Source organism: Scyliorhinus canicula, chromosome 8, assembly GCF_902713615.1.
Source record: "Scyliorhinus canicula chromosome 8, sScyCan1.1, whole genome shotgun sequence".
In the NCBI taxonomy this organism is placed as follows: domain Eukaryota; kingdom Metazoa; phylum Chordata; class Chondrichthyes; order Carcharhiniformes; family Scyliorhinidae; genus Scyliorhinus; species Scyliorhinus canicula.
Window position 1 is genome coordinate 149,233,242 of NC_052153.1, and position 17,081 is coordinate 149,250,322.

Consider the following 17,081-nt stretch of genomic DNA (forward strand, 5'->3'; position numbering starts at 1 on the left):
GTGAGCAATAATTGTGTTTTTTCTGTACAAATTATCTGTGATACCAAGATCTGGCTGGACAAGTTAAAAGCCATTTTCCTTCTTCTATCTTTGCACTTAGAAAAATGGGCTTGGCCAGCAATCGACAGATGAAAGTGATGCTGTTTCACCTGTCTATAAATCTCGCCAATCAAATGAAGCCAAAATAAAATCACCAATGTATCAGTCTACCTGGAACCACTGTCTGCCCCCTGAACCACCACAAATGCCAGGATTTGGCTTTGTAAGTCCATGAATAGAAATGCCGAGTGAAATTTTAGTATAGTTGTGCATTTATCTTATTTACTCTTCTGCCTTGTCCCCCCCTAATATGTAGATTCTAAATGCTTATTTCTTTTATATAATTTGCTCAGGACTTTTAGCCAAGTTGGAGAAAGGTTCAGTAATTTATGATCGGCATATGTGCTTCTACTTAGTCTTGAAATTAGAGAATCATAGCCAGCCACGTTTGCTGCATATCCTGATCTCTTGTTACACTTGGCCAGCAATCCCTTGCTCTTTTCCTCACTCCTGTGCTCTCAAATGCTCTTTTCTCTTGTCTTCTGCGCTCTAGTTTATTATTTTTTGCCGTGTTGCCTACTTTTTTTCTCGTTGACCTCATTGCAGTTTTTTGAGCGGTGAGTGCCCCAGGTGATTGTTTTTAACAATGTGCGCAGTGGGAATGGAACCTGACTGTACTTTGTGTTATTGAACAGTATTTAAATTATTGTTGATTCTGCTTGTATTGACAAAAAAAAGTAGAGTTTTTTTTTAATTTTGTGGGTGTTGTTGGCAAGGCCAGCATTTGGTGTCCATCCCCAATTGCCTTTGAGATGGTGGTGAGCAGTTGTCCTGAACTGCGGCATCCATCTGGTGCAGATACACCCACAGGGTTGCTGGGAAGAGAGTTCCAGGATTTTGATCTGGTGATTGAGGGAATGCCTTTTGAAGATGATAGATGGAGCGTTGATCAAATGGGCTGCTTTGTCTTGGATTGTGTTGAGCTTCTTGTGTATTTGGAACTGCACTCATCCAGGCAGGTGGATCGTATTCCATCGCACTGTGTATTCTGACGAAGAGTCGAATTCGACTCAATGTTATTGTGTTTCTCTCTCCACTGATGCTGCCAAATCTGCTGAGTGTTTCCACCACTATCTGTTTTTATTTCCGTATTCCATCATACTCCTGACTTGTGCCTGGTAGAGGGTGGACAGGCTTTGGAAAATCAGGTGGTGAGTTACTCGCCTCCGAATTCACAGCCTCTGACCTACTTTTGCAGCCAATGTATTTATACGGCCGGTTGATTTCTGTTTCCATGACAATCCCCAGGATTTTGATAGTGGGTGATTCAGTGATGGTAATGCCATTAAATGTCATGGGGTGATGGTTAGTTTCTTGTTGGAGATGGTCATTGCCTGGCACTTGTGTGGCATGAATTTTACTTGCCACTTGGCAGTCTAAACCATTATGCTGTGCAGGCTTGCTGCATATGAACACGGACTGCTTCAGATTCTGAGGAGTTGTTAATGGCAGCGAACATTGTGCGTTCATCATCCCCACTTCTGACCTTATGATGAAAGGTCATTGATGTAGCATCTGACACTAGTTGGGCCTGTGATAGATCTACCATGTGGTTTCAGTAGCACTTTGTGATTACTAGAACTCAGTAGAAATTTAAGTTAAAATTTATCAGGTGCAAATAAGAATTGTTTTGTTTGTCTTCTATTGATTACAATCGAAAGTCATTTAAAAGGCAATTCGTAGACAATTTGAAACTTTCAAAGAATCACAGAAATGATCTTCTTGCTTAGGCAAACAGCTCACAATAACTTTAGAAGTCAAAGTCTGAAAATGAAATATGAAGATAGGGAGACAGTGAATAGTTCAGATCAAAGTATTGATGATTCACAAAGGAGAGAGAAATCCAGCTCCAGCTAAAAATGGCCGACCAAAACTTCATGGTTATATTCTATCATATCTGTCTAGCCATCTAATTACACCCCAATATAATCCTAATTGGTTTGGGTTAGACTAAAAGACATCTGATTTGACAGCAAGCCGTCCATCTTTAAGATGCAACACTAGTTTTAATTGTTTCATACCTGCATACTTGTTTATGTTAAGGAATGCGATATTGTGCAGTTATCAAGACCAGTTTGAACTGGTCTGTTGCTGACTTAGCTGTTATAACAATAGAGCCTTCATGTTACTGTATCGTTGCTATGCTGTTGCTATAGAGCCTGCCCTGTCCTTGGATCCTGTCTTGAAAAATGTATTCATTAGTTCAGTAAAAGTTTGTTTTAATCTCTACTGCTTTTGCATGTATCAGATTCTTTTTGTGTTTGTTGTTTTTATGTTGTGCTGTCTTGCTAGAATAATGTAGTAAAGTGAATTAAACTGTTTTGTAAGCTGTATGTTTTGAGATGACCTGAGGTTATGAGAGTGTTGAAATCCTTAATTTAAAATGGGTAAAATTAGGGCTTAATATTTATCCTAAATAGCTATCTTTTACCTATCAGGTGTGTTAGGAAATAGTTGACTTCTACAGCCTGGGACACTAAGCTGAGGATCTTATGCAGTGGCATTGAACAACCAGAGCCATTTTCCTTTGTGTTAGGTATAACCCCAACCATTAAAACATAGGAAATAGAGGGTGGCACGGTATGGCAGTGATTAGCACTGCTGCCTCATGACTCTGAGGACCCGGGTTTGATCACAGCCCTGGGTGTCCCCCCCCCCAAAATAACCCTTGACTATTTTGTCAATCAAATTATGTCTAACTCTGCAGCCTCGTGGCACTGAGGACCCGGAATTGGCCACACTAAATGCCTTTTATTGGAAAGAGAAATGGGTCCTGCAAAAAATTTTTTAAAGTCTAACTCTGTCTTGAATGTATTTAATCAGCCAGTCTCCATTGCTCTCCAGGGGAAGAGATTTCCAAAGGTTAGTGACCCTCTGAGAGAAGAAATTCCTTCTCATTTCCATTTTAAATGGGAAATTTCTGTCCCCAGTTCTAGATTCCCTACGAGGGGGACACATGTCAGAATCTGATGTTTCAATAAAATCACCTCTCATTCTTTTCGGGTGCTCCGGTTTCCTCCCACAGCCCAAAGATGTGCAGGTTAGGTGGACTGGCCATGATAAATTGCCCTTAGTGTCCAAAATTGCCCGTAGTGTCCAAAATTGCCCTTAGTGTTGGGTGGGGTTATTGGGTTATGGGGATAGGGTGGAGGTGTTGTTCTTGGGTAGGGTGCTCTTTCCAAGAGCCGGTGCAGACTCGATGGGCCGAATGGCCTCCTTCTGCACTGTAAATTCTATGGGAAATAGACAATGGAATCGGCCAAGATTTCTCGGAATCTCCAATGCAGTTATGTGCCACCTTTAAGTAAGGTATCCAAAACTGCACAATTTGCTGTATGTTTGGACTCACCAGTGGCCTGTACACTTGTAGCATAATTTCTCTGTTTTATACTCCATCCCCCTTGCATTAAAGGCAAATCATTGAACTGGAATGATGCAGACGGGGGCCATTTGGCCAATCGTGTCTGCACTGGCTCTCCAAATGAGCATCATGAATTTGTGCCATTTTCCTGCTTTTTCCTTGCACCCTTGCACATTGTTTCTATTCAAGTAATCACCTAAAGCCTTTTTGAATGCCTCGCTTGAACCTGCCTCCACCACACTTCCAGGCAGTGCATTCCAGACCTGAACCACTGATGAAAACATGTTTTCTCACATCGCAGTGACTTTGTTTGCAAATCACTGTAAATCTGTGCCCTCTTGTCCATGTTCCTTTTGCTGGTGGAAACAGTTTCTCACTGTCTATTCTGTCCAGCCCCCTCATGATTTTGAGCATCTCTATCAAACTTCTTCTGAGCTTTGTTTACTCCAAGGAGAACAGTCCCAACCTCTCCAATCTAGCCTCATAACTGAAGTTTTTCATCCCTGGAACCATTCTTGTAAATCTCCTTTACACTCTCAATGCTTTCACATCCTTCCTTCACACCAAGGTCTAGGACATTATATATATATATATCAGGAAAGGCCAGGGTCTCAGTACAGACTGCTGAGGAACACCACAAGTGTATAACATTTGCAAATCTCCAGTCCTCTAGCTGTTGCCCTGCTCTAACTGTCCCCTTTGAGGGAATGTACATTGACTGTGGCCAGACCATTTCCGTTTTGAATGTATCCCATTGTTCAGTTACAATTTTTCCTGCCGACCTTTCATTCAAGTCTAACTAGCCCAGTTCTGTTCTTGTCCCATTTAAGTTGGCTCTCCCCCAGTTGATTATATTTATTCTTGATTGATCATCGTCCTTTTCTATCATCATCCTAAACCTTTTAAAAAATAATATTTAATTAAGATATCTGAAACTTTTTATAACAGTAACAAAAACAATGACATGAACATGGTAAAATAAACATCCCCCCCCCCCCCCCCACAGCCCAATCTTCACACACCTCAACCATACAACATCAAACCCCCCAACCCCGCAATACTGCATCTGCTTACATTTTTACTTTCCCCCGAGAAAGTCGACGAACGGCTGCCACCTCTGGGTGAACCCTGACATTGACCCTCTTAAGGCAAACTTTATTTTCTCAAGACTGAGAAACCCAGCCATGTCACTAACCCAGGTCTCTACACTCGGGGGCTTCGAGTCTCTCCACATTAATAAGGTCTGTCTCCAGGCTACCAGGGAGACAAAGGCCAGGACATCGGCCTCTTTCACCCCCTGAACTCCCGGATCTCCGACACTCCAAAGATCGCTACCTCCGGACTCAGCACCACCCGTGTTTTTAGCACCGTGGACATTGCCTTAGCAAAACCCTGCCAAAGCCCTCTAAGCTTCGGGCATGCTAAAAACATGTGGACATGATTTGCTGGGCTTCCCGTGCATCTCGGACACCTATCCTCTACCCCGTAAAACCTGCTCATCCTAGCCACTGTCATGTGTGCCCGGTGGACTACCTTAAATTGTATCAGGCTAAGCCTGGCGCACGATGAGGAGGGATTGACCCTGCTTAGGGCATCCGCCCATAGACCCGCCTCTATCTCTCCTCCTAGTTCATCCTCCCACTTGCCCTTAAGCTCCTCCACCAGAGTTTCCTCTGCCTCTGAAAGTTCCTGGTCATCATCCTAAACCTTACGATACAATGATCACTGTCTCCTAAATGTCGCTCCATTGACATTATATCTACTTGGCCCACCTCATTTTCAAGAACCAGACCCATTGTTTCTGTTGGACTGGGCGCATACTGCTGAAGAAAAATTTCCTGACCACAATCTAGAAGCTTTTGCCCCACTCCGACCTTCACACTACCACTGTCCCAGTCTACGTTTGGGTAATTAAAGACCCCATTTCTTTGTTAGTGCTGCTTGACAGCAATGTCGACATACTATCGATCACTTTGATTATGAGGAGGCTGATGGGGTGGAAAGTGACAGGTTGGATTTGTCTGGCAGACTCGATGGGCCGAATGGCCTCCTTCTGCACTGTAAATTCTATGCAAGTCCACCACAACATCAGTTGTGGGTAGCACTGTTGCTTCACAGCGCCTGGGTCCTAGGTTCGATTCCGGCTTGGGTCACTGTCTGTGCAGAGTCTGCACGTTCTCCCTGTGTCTGCGTGGGTTTCCTCCGTGTGCTCCAGTTTCCTCCCACAAGTCCCAAAAGACGCGTTGTTAGGTGAATTGGGCATTTTGAATTCTCCCAATTGTACCCAAACAGGTGCCGGAATGTGGCGACTAGGGGCTTTTCACAGTAACTTCATTGTAGTGTTAACGTAAGCCTACTTGTGACAATAAAGATTATTATTAGTTACCTACTCGCTTAGATGTGTTTCACTGTTCCTTTTGTAGTTGGGTCAATACCCTGGAACTCACCACCATTTCCAGGACAACTAGCAATGGACAATAAATGGGTAGCCTTGTCAGAAGCACCCATACATTAAAAATGACATGTAGGCTGTCATTTTGTGCAGTAAATATTTCATTGAATTCTTTAATTGATAGAAATTTGGCTCTCAAACTACTGTAATAGATCTGTAATAGAGCTGGCTGAGCTAGTGAGATGAACAATCATTGTACTCAGATATTATTAAATTTGAGAAATTCTTGACTGACAGCATTTATTCGGCGGGAAAGGCAAATTGTTCTTAGAAATGTGTCAACTATTTATGTACTGTAGAAGATAAACTGGGAGAACTGGAACCAAATATTATTTTGCAGAAAGATCTAGCCCCAATAGCATTAAAAGAAATCCGACTACATCGGACAAGAATTGAGAATCAACATTGTGATATAATCTATTTAGAAAGAGTAACAAGATAAAAGCAGCAACTTTGGTAAAAGAGGAATAGGTTCGGTGAAGGGGGGTTGAGTTTTTAAAATAAAGAGCTTGTGAGAGGGGTATATCACAGAACTCTGAGATGGTGGCGTAGTGGCAATGTCATTGAATCCAGAGGCCCAGGCCAGGGGTCATGTTTCAATGGTAGCTGGTGGAATTTAAATTCGGTCAATAAATCTAGAATTGAAAGTTAACCAAAGTAAAGATGTTTGAAACCATTGTCAATTGTTGTTGAAAAGACCCACCTGGGTCACTAATGGCCTATAGGGAAGGAAATCTGCTGTCATTGCCTGGCCTGGCGTACATGCGACTCCAGACCCACTGTAACGTGGTTAACTCTTACTGCCCTCTGAAATGGCATGGTAAGCCACTCAGTTCCAGGGCATTGGAGATGGGCAACCAAAGCTGGCCTTGCCAACAACATCTACTTTCCATGAAGGAAGTAAAAAAAAAAAACCTCAATTATCAGAAGCAAATGAGGGGAAATATAATGTCAAATAGATAGGAATAACAAAACATATTGCTCTGGATAGATTCTAATTAATCTATTTACCAATTGGGACCAAATGAACAGAGAAAGATATTGCAATTCTTGATTGTGTACGGCACTGCTTCCTCAAGCTAATGGATGATGGAGATGTGTATGGGAACAGGGTGGATAAATGCTATTAGGAGTATTTTATTGTTTTGAATTTCACTGGTTGATGACCTGGTTGGGCTGGATGACCTGCTTCTATTGTATCTCCCTTGTATTTCTGTATATAAAGTAAACGATGTTTGTTGTCCTACAGCCTGGTGCAAAGCTTCATGGTTCACTGCCCATCCTACCTGGTTGGTTGCCAACAGTTTCCGCAGGACCACCAGTGAGTGAATTTCTTGTTTGTTATGCAGCACCAAAAACGTGTGGATAGACCTCTTGGGCTGGCTACTGTCTATAACCAATTGCAATCTAGTAGAGGAGATGAAAAATACTTAATTTGTATATATGGTATCTTTATGCCTATGTGTTGCTGATTTCTTTGAGCAATGGTGTGTTGCTGCTTTGTGTTTAAATAATATGAAATTTGGTATAACTTGTTCTTCTGTGCCTTCTTGCATCCTATTCAAAATTAGACAGTGGGTCTATACGCCTGTTATAAACATGAAATGCTTTATTTGTATTTAAAAAAAAATCAACTTTCGTTGTACATGTAACTGAAAATTGTTACCGTTGGTCTCTAAATTGTGTGGTTTTAACTATTTCCATAATTCTACATTCTTAATGGATTTGCAAACTACAACTTGTGAACGCGTTTTTCTTTCTCTTATAGTGTCCAGTCTTGGGTATGTTACTCCAATGGATTTTAGGGCAAAATTGTAGGGTGGGAGAGGGTAATCTGTTCTTTTTAATTAAATTGAAGTGCATGGATAGGAGTACTGGAGAAATTAGCTACTGTGAAAGAAAAGTTGATCTGACCAACACTACAGATTACAATAACCTCCTTTAGTTTTTGTCATCTAACATGAATTCTGGTTTTTTAAAAAAATGATAAATCCATATATTTGAAAGGAGCTGCGTTAGTTGTTTTGACATTTTGTTTTTTAACCCTGAAATACAAAGACAGTAAATCCTTTTTTGTTGTTGAAGATTTTAAGTCTATCTTTAATTAATTGAACTTTACATCTTCCCAAATGTAGTTAATTCCCCCTCCACCTCCAATGGGTCCGGATTCAACTGATGAAGATGATGAAGCTTTAGGAAGCATGCTAATAGCATGGTACATGAGTGGCTATCACACTGGTTATTATTTGGTATGTACGTGTAATTTTAAAGTAAAAAAATTTTAAAAACTGTTCTAATCTTCAATTATATGAGCTATGTATAAGGGCCATGATCTGTTCCATGATTTCATTATAACTTGAGCATTTGCGCAATTTTTTGCCTGTTTTGATTTTCTTTTCTACAGTCTTGTGGTTTGAATGTTTTTGGTGTCACCTAGTTGAGATTTTCAGAAAATGTCACCCCAGTCGCTCATCAAATTTGTACAGTAAGTAGTAGAAATATACAGATTAGTGTAAATACACATTCAATTCCCTACTGTGTATTTTAGGTGATTTCCAGTGAGAAATAGCAAGACTTTCACTGTATCTGTTAACGGCGGGTAAACATTGTTCATGATTGTTTCTTCATACCTGTATCCAGTTTTCCCTGTAACATCTCTGGATGTTAGATGTGAATAGGATTGAATTTGATCGCATTTTATTCCCTGCCCTTACCCCTGTCTGTCAAATAGTGCCCTAATACAAAGCAAACTTCTGCAGATGCTGGAAATGTGAATTATAAACATAGAAGGCTGGAAATACTCGGCAGTTCTGGCAGCATCTGTGGAGAGTGAAACAGTTTTTGTTTTAAATTTAGAGTACCCAATTCTTTTTTCCAATTAAGGGGCAATTTAGCGTGGCCAGTCCACCTACCCTGCACATCTTTGGGTTGTGGGGTCGAAACCCACACAAACACGGGGAGAATGTGCAAACTCCAAATGGACAGTGACCCAGGGCCCGGATCGTACCTGGGACCTCGGTGCCTTGAGACAGCAGTGCTAACCACTGCGCCACCGTGCTGCCCAGTGAGTGAAACAGGGTTGATGTTTCAGGTTGATGATCTATCATCGGAAATTTTATCCAATTACTAGCCGCTGTCAGGTGTAACTGTGAATAATGGTCCTGTGGGTGTAATGCCTGAGGGACTGTAGTCACTCTATATAGAGGGTCCAGTTAATTGGGAGCATTTTTGGCTCTGCTACTAAAAAGTAATCTAGGTTTTAAATGAACAATTTTTCTAAAAGAAGTTCCCGGAATAGTGACTGCAATTGAGATCTGAATGCTTTAATAATTAAATTGGACAAATCAAGATAATTCAATCATTCTCATTTAAGATGCTGCTCTAATGTAATGGGTTTCCCCTCTGGCTATAAAACGCACTTGTTATGCAGCAGTTATCATGCACAGTATTAGATCTTAACAATAAATAAAAGCAAAATACTGCTGATGCAGTAGATTCCACAACTTTTATTTAAATATAAAAAAAATCAAGTTGCCTTGTGCCGTGTAAAATTATGAAGGGAATAGATAGGATCGATGCAGGCAGGTTGTTTCCACTGGCGGTGAAAGCAGAATTAGGGGGCATAGCCTCAAAATAAGGCAAAATAGATTTAGGACTGAGCTTAGGAGGAACTACTTCACCCAAAGGGTTGTGAATCTATGGAATTCCCTGCCCAGAAGCAGTTGAGGCTCCTTCATTAAATGTTTTCAAGATAAAGATAGTTTTTTGAAGAATAAAGGGATTAAGGGTTATGGTGTTCGGGCGGGAAAGTGGAGCTGAGTCCACAAAAGATCAGCCATGATCGTGTAGAATGGCGGAGCAGGCTCGAAGGGCCCGATGGCCTGCTCCTGGCCCTAGTTCTTGTGTTCTTATGGCTGCAGTAAATTGGTTTCAGTCGATTCCACCGTTGTGTTTCAGCATCTGTTGCATCATACCCTTTTATCATCAATACAACTGCCAAAATTGTAGACTGAGTGTTTGGACAGGAATATGACAAAATCTCAAGCCTTGAGCTTCAATTATCATTTTATGCCTTGTATTGACTGAGTATCTTGCTTCAATGTCAGCCTTTGCTTGGGTGTTTTCGAATCTTGAGTAAAGTTGATTATGTTCTGAAATTGTGCTTGCATTAAAGCCTGTGCCACGAAACAATATGGAATCAGTGGCTAACATTACTGACTTTGCCAAGAACTGAAAATGCTGCATTTCGTTTTGCAATGTTTAACTGGAGGATTCTGGGCAAGCTTTCTGACAAAAAGTAGAGGAGTTAAGTGAGGTAGTGGTGGGATGTTATCAGTGTACTTGTGAAAGCTTCTGATGTTGCTTTCTGCAGCATGGAATTTATATTTATCGTTTTCAAGTGCAATATCCAAGTTTAGGCGCAACTACACGTAGTAATGAACTGGTAGTAACACATCATTGCCAATCAAGGCAGTGATGAAAAAATTATTCAGTATAAAAATTGATGGGAATCGCTTTTAAGATTTTGTCAATTTAATTCAAAATGTGATAAATAGCTCTCTTACATGGTTTCTTTTATGACTTTGACAATGGTAAACTTCCTTCTTGACCAGTCTACAGCTGTTGACATTGTTTTTAAAAAATAAATGTTTTATTGAGGTATTTCTTTGGCATTGTAACTGCAACAAAATCAACAATGTACATAACAAGGAAAATATAAGCATAGTGCAAATTCCGCCTCCCTCTCCCACAGGTCCTACCATTGCTTTCCCCCCCTAACCTACGCTAATCTAACCCTCCCCATCTCTTCTGCTGATGATTAATTCTCTGTGAGGAAGTTGATGAATGGTTGCCACTTCCGGGTGAACCCCAACAGAGACCCTCTCATGGCGAACTTAATTTTCTCCAGGCAGAGGAAGCTGTCCACCCCGAGGCCCTCCCCTGTGTCGTTCCCCCCAGCTCCTCATCCCACTTTTGCTTCAGCTCCTCGGTCTGGGTCTCCTCCAAGCCCATAAACTCTTTATATATGTCTGAGATGCTCCCCTCTCCTATCCATCCTCGAGAGACCATCCTATCCTGAATCCCCCTTAGCGGCAGGAGTGGGAAGGTTGGTACCTGTTTCCGCAGAAAGTCCTGTACCTGTAAATATCGGAATTCATTTCCCCCCGTCAATGCAAACTTCTCCTCCAGCGCCCTCATACTCGGGAAGCTTCCTTCTAGAAACAAGTCCCCCATCCTCTGTATTCCCGCTCTCCGCCAAATTCGGAACCCCCCTTCCATCCTCTCCGGGATGGTTATTGCAGATTGAGGACTACACCGACGCCCCCTCTGCTCCCACATGTCTCCTCCACTGCCCCCAGACTCTCAGGGCCGCCACCACCACTGGACTGGTGGAGTACTACGCCAGTGGAAATGGCAGAGGTGCCGTTACCAACACCCCCAAACTTGTGCCCTTACAAGAAGCCGCCTCCATGCGCACCCACGCCGGCCCACCCCCCACCAGCCGCCTCCTGGGGCTGGTTTAACACACTGGGCTAAATTGCTGGCTTTTAAAGCAGACCAAGCAGGCCAGCAGCACGGTTCAATTCTCGTACCAGCCTCACTGAACAGGCGCCGGAATGTGGCGACTAGGCTTTTCACAGTAACTTCACTGAAGCCTACTTGTCACAATAAGCAATTTTCGTTTCATTTCATTTCATTCATTTCATTTCCTCACCATGGCTATGTTAGCCGCCCAGTAGTAGTTGCTGAAATTCGGCAATGCCCTCTTCACCTGCAGGGACTTGGCCCCCCACACAAAGCCCACGATAATCTTATTGATCCGCTTAAAAAAGGACCGCGGGATGAAGATGGGGAGGCATTGGAAGACGAATAGGAATCTCGGGAGACCGTCATTTTTATCGACTGCACTCTACCTGCCAGAGACAAGAGCACATCCCATCTCCAGAAATCCTCCTTCATCTGATGCAACAACCGGGCCAAGTTCAATTCATGTAGCCTGTCCCAATCCCTCACCACTTGGATACCCAGGTACCTGAAACTGTCCCCTACCACTCTGAACGGCAGTTCCCCCAGTCGCCTCTCCCGACCTCTTGCCTGGACCACAAGCATCTCGCTCTTCCCCATATTGAGCTTATACCCCGAAAACCGGCTGAATTCCACTAAAATTCCCATAATTTCTTCCATCCCCTCCATTGGGGACAATACAGCAGTAGGTCATCCGCATACAGCAAGACTCTGTGCTACACCCCCCACCATCATCATCCCGGCCAACCCCTTCGAGCCCCTTGAGGCCCTCCAAGCAATTGCCAGCACAAACAGCAGTGGGGAGAGGGGGCATCCCTGTCTCGTTCCCCGGTGCAGCCTGAAATAGTCCGAAGTCGTCCTGTTTGTCCGTACACTAGCAAACGAAGCCCGGTACAGCAACCTAACCCAGTCAACAAAGCCCCTTCCAAACCCAAACCGCACCAGCACCTCCCAGCCATTGACATTGTTGAACACACCGTCCTTCACCACCACTACACTGTCATTCCGCTACAGTAGGTTGCCGACCCGCCAAATAACACAACCCTGTTTTTTTGGCCCCAAAAATCTCATTTCCGCATATACTTAGCATACAAGTCAACTCCCCCTTCCAGCTATGAGATATTATACTTGCGTGAATAGTCAGCCTCAATTCTGTAAGGAAAAGTGCCACATCTGATCCAGAGTGGGATCCATGGGATAATGTCATAGCCACAATTACTTTAAAATTAAAAAAAATAAATTTAGACCACCCAGTTCTTTTTTCCTAATTAAGGGGCAATTTAGCGTGCCTAATTCACCTACCCTGCACATCTTTTTGGCTTGTGGGGGTGAGATCCATGCATACATACGGAGAATGTGCAAACTCCACATGGACAGTGACCCGGGCCGGGATCGAACCCGGGTCCTCAGCGCCGTGAGGCAGCAGTGCTAACCACTGCGCCACCGTGTTGCCTTTACTTTAAATTCATTTGATTAACTCATTTTGTCAGATGCCAGAGATGATTAATTTGATGAATACTTCCATTGTGGTTCGTTATTTTTGTGCAATTAATTTATTCATCCCAGTCACAATTTAATTTGAATTGCCAGCATTATGCTTTTGATATTGAAATGATAATCACTTATTGTCACAAGTAGGCTTCAATGAAGTTACTGTGTAAAGCCCCTAGTCACCACATTCCGGCGCTTGTTCGGGGAGACTGGTACGGGAATTGAACTGTGCTGCTGGCCTGCCTTGGTCTGCTTTAAAAGCCAGCTATTTAGCCCTGTGTGCTAAACCAGCCCCTTACCCACCCACACAAGTGATTCACATTTTATATTCGGCCTATAAGTCGATTCCTGTTTTTGGAAGGTTTTTGGAGAATTCCGAGGCCGGTTTGTGTGGTGTAGATGGGTCTGCTCACCTGGTTCCATTCTTAATTATCTAGTTGTAGCCAGAGTTTTCCTAGTGATGGTCTCTCTTCCTACTTCTGTACTTAACACTGGTGAACCTTGCCCTGCCACTACATCATCCTAAAGTACAACATTAGTTTGCACATGCAAGCTGACAGGACCTAGTTCTACTCCCCCACCGCTCTTTCGACTCTTCCACCTTTGCTAAATTATCAGACTGCACATTTGAAAACCAGTACTGGATGAGCAGAAATTTCCTCCAGTTTAATGTTGAGAAGTCTGAAATCGTTGTTTTCAGTCCCCACTCTATTCTGGTCCCTAGATTCCGACTCCATCCCTCTGTTTGCAATTTGGGTGTTGTATTTAACCTTGAGCTTCAGACTGCTTGTTTGTGTGTGCCATCACAAAGATTGTCCATTTCTGTCTCCATAACTTCACCTCTGTCTCAGCTCAGTAGCTGCTGAAACCCTCATTCATGCCTTCCTCATCTGTAGACTTGACCATTCCAATGCACTCCTGGCTGGTCTCTCACATTCTACCCTCTAAACTTGAGATCGTTCAAAATTCTGCCACCTCTGCCTTAACTGGCACCGGGTGTTCCTTCGTGTGTCGATCCAGATTGGCACTTAGTCAAGCAAGGTCTTGATTTTAAAATTCTTATTTTTGTTTTCAAATCTCTTCATGCCCTTGCTCCTCCCTGTCTCTGTGATCTTGTCCAGCCCCACAACCCTTTGATATCTCTGCACTCATCTAATTTTGGCCCCTTGGTATGGATTTTTAATTACTCTAACTTTGGGCCACTTACTTTGGGCAGCACGGTAGGATAGTGGTTAGCACAGTTGCTGCACAGCTCCAGGGTCCCAGGTTCGATTCACGGCTTGGGTCACTGTCTGTGTGGAGTCTGCACGTTCTCCCAGTGTGTGCATGGGTTTCCTCCCACAGTGCAGGTTAGGTGAATTGGCCATTCTAAATTGCCCTTAGTGTCCAAAAAGGTTAGGTGGAGTTACGGGGTTAAAGGGGATAGGGTGGAGGTGTGGGGCTTAAGTGGGGTGCTCTTTCCAAGGGCCGGTGCAGACTTGATGGGCTGAATGGCCTCCTTCTGCACTAAATTCTACGATTCTACCATTGCTGATTCAGTTGCCTGGGACTTGAGCTTGGAATTTTCTCCCTACACTTCTCCACCTCTTGTCTTTTAAGACCATCCTGAAAACCTGCTTCATTGACCAAATCTTTGATTATCTCGCCTAATATCCTCTTGTGTCATATTTTGTTTTGAAATGCTCCTGTGAACCACCTTGGTATATTTTATTATGTTAAAGGAGCTATATAAGAATGTTGTTGAATATGCAGACAAGCCTGATACAAATGCTCATTTTGTTTTTCCTTGTAGGGTCTCAAACAAGGGCGAATGGAAGCGGGCATGGGGAAGAATCCTCATTCTTAGTTTGCTAGAATGGTAAGTTTATATATCTTGGTCATTTTCCAAAAGATACTGAGCCTTGCTAGGATACAGCTAAGATGTCATCAACTTTCTGATACGTCATTATGTGTAAGCCTAGATGGTGATAATCTCCCAAGCTATTCATCTATAGAGAGGATTGGGTCCAGATCAAGTTCTCCTCTTGTCCAATATCCACATGGATTTTATAGCACAGGCCACTGGATGAGAATCATAGAATTTACAGTGCAGAGGGAGGCCATTCGGCCCATCGAGTCTGCACCGGCTTTGGAAAGAGCACCCTACCCAAGCCCACATCATCACTCTATCCCTGTAACCGAGTAACCCCACCCAACCTTTCTTTGGAACTAAGGGCAATTTAGCATGGCCATTCCATTCCACCTAACCTGCACATCTTTGGACTGGGAGGAAACCAGAGCACCCGGTGGAAACCCACGCAGACACTGGGAGAACGTGCAGACTCCACACAGACAGTGACACAAGCCGGGAATCGAACGTGGACCCTGGAGCTGTGAAGCAACTGTGCTAGCCACTATGCTACCATGGTGCCCCTAAGAAGCAAGAGCACTTGCTAATTATATCCTCTGACTAATCCAGGTGCAATAACGCCAATTGTAGAGTCCCAGTGTGGTATTCAGGCTTTCTTTTGAAGTTAATGCCTTCTTTCTGGATGGCATCAGTGCAGGGTCTAGCACTAAGTCACACTGGCCAAGATATTGGTGGTTTTGGTGCATGAACAAATAAATAGTGACAACACGAGAATTCTCTCGGGTCTATTTTAGAACTGCTGTAGCAAACATGAAATTGACTTAATATAGTATTCCATTTTTGTGTTTGTGGCTAACCCATTAGGTAGGTTGGTAAGTAGATATTTTATGGTACTGAGCTGCACAGACTGGGAACGTCAGGAACTTTAACAACTTGTTCATACTCTGTTCTGGGCCCTCAGAAAATCCACATGGACTTTCCAGTATTAATTTTTTTTGTTTGGAAAGTCTGGTCAGTGCATTGTGACTTTTAGTTTTTTTTCTTTTGTCTGGTATCTTTTTGGTTTCTTCTTGGATAATTAAAAAAATGTATCTATGGGCCTGCACTATAGCAATACATTTTCAATTGGTTTTGAATCCTTATTGCTGATTAGGGGCAGCAGGGTAGCATGGTGGTTAGCATACATGCTTCACAGCTCCAGGGTCCCAGGTTCGATTCCCGGCTGGGTCACTGTCTGTGTGGAGTCTGCACGTCTTCCCCCTGTGTGCGTGGGTTTCCTCCGGGTGCTCTGGTTTCCTCCCACAGTCCAAAGATGTGCGGGTTAGGTGGATTGGCCACGCTAAATTGCCCGTAGTGTCCTAAAAAAAGTAAGGTTAAGGGGGGGGTTGTTGGGTTACGGGTATAGGGTGGATACGTGGGTTTGAGTAGGGTGATCATGGCTCGGCAAACATTGAGGGCCGAAGGGCCTGTTCTGTGCTGTACTGTTCTATGGTTCTATTTGCTCTTTTACTGTTGGCTCATTTAATCTGTTTACTGTCATTCCACCTTTTCCACCACTAGTCTAAAGGTTCTGAGCATTGAATACATTTGCTCACAAGTTCATGTGTATCAGTTGATAAATTGGACTATTTTGCTGTACCTGGCACAGCTCCTGTAACTTTCTGAACTATTGTATAACAGAATCTGATTTGGGGTTTCAGAAGGGCCAAAATGGCAGATAGTACCGTGTATCCCTCAACTCATTTATCTTTCCATAAACAGTATTATGCTAAAATGTCTTACTGTGCGACTTTGAAATTGCACTATAGGAAATACATTTGATAACTACAAAGTCTATTGTAATATTCCCCATCCTGCATGGTTCTGTGCTTCAAGTAACAAAATTGACACTTTTTTTTCCTTTTGCAGGTGAATGTTTCTCTCCCAAGGAGAGGAGTGCAACATTTTTGCAATGGATTTGAAATGTTCCTAGTATCTGTATGAATAAACCATTAATACATTTTTGGCGATCCTTGGGATTGAATATATGCTTTGTATTGAATAGTGAATTAAAAAACTCTTTTGTTTCCATGGTTCCTTGTTTGTTGTTTTGGGGGAATTGGAATGCTGTTTTGAACAGGAAGGGAAATAGGTTTCCTTGCAATAAATGTTTATTAGTGTCACAAGTAGGCTTAAATCAACACTGCAATGAAGTTACTGTGAAATCCCCTAGTTGCCACATTCCGTCTCCTGTTCGGATGCACTGAGCAAGAATTCAGAATGTGCTAATAAGCACGTCTTTCGGGACTTGCAGGAGGAAACTA

At 42.9% G+C, this 17,081-nt stretch overlaps 1 protein-coding gene across 2 annotated transcripts in view; it reads left to right on the forward strand.

Annotated features, from left to right (window-relative positions):
* Nucleotides 1–16,848, forward strand: part of smn1 (survival of motor neuron 1, telomeric) — a 32,556-nt gene extending 15,708 nt beyond the window's left edge. Inside the window, exons 5-9 of one of the 2 annotated variants that reach the window (XM_038805413.1) lie at nt 101–262; nt 7,162–7,233; nt 8,048–8,161; nt 14,722–14,787; nt 16,687–16,848. In XM_038805413.1, coding sequence (XP_038661341.1) covers nt 101–262; nt 7,162–7,233; nt 8,048–8,161; nt 14,722–14,775 — 402 coding nt within the window. In that variant the 3' untranslated portion in view covers nt 14,776–14,787; nt 16,687–16,848. The remainder of the gene's footprint in view (nt 1–100; nt 263–7,161; nt 7,234–8,047; nt 8,162–14,721; nt 14,788–16,686) is intronic. The other variant, XM_038805414.1, reaches the window with a different exon arrangement.
* The last annotated feature ends 233 nt before the right edge of the window (nt 16,849–17,081 follow it).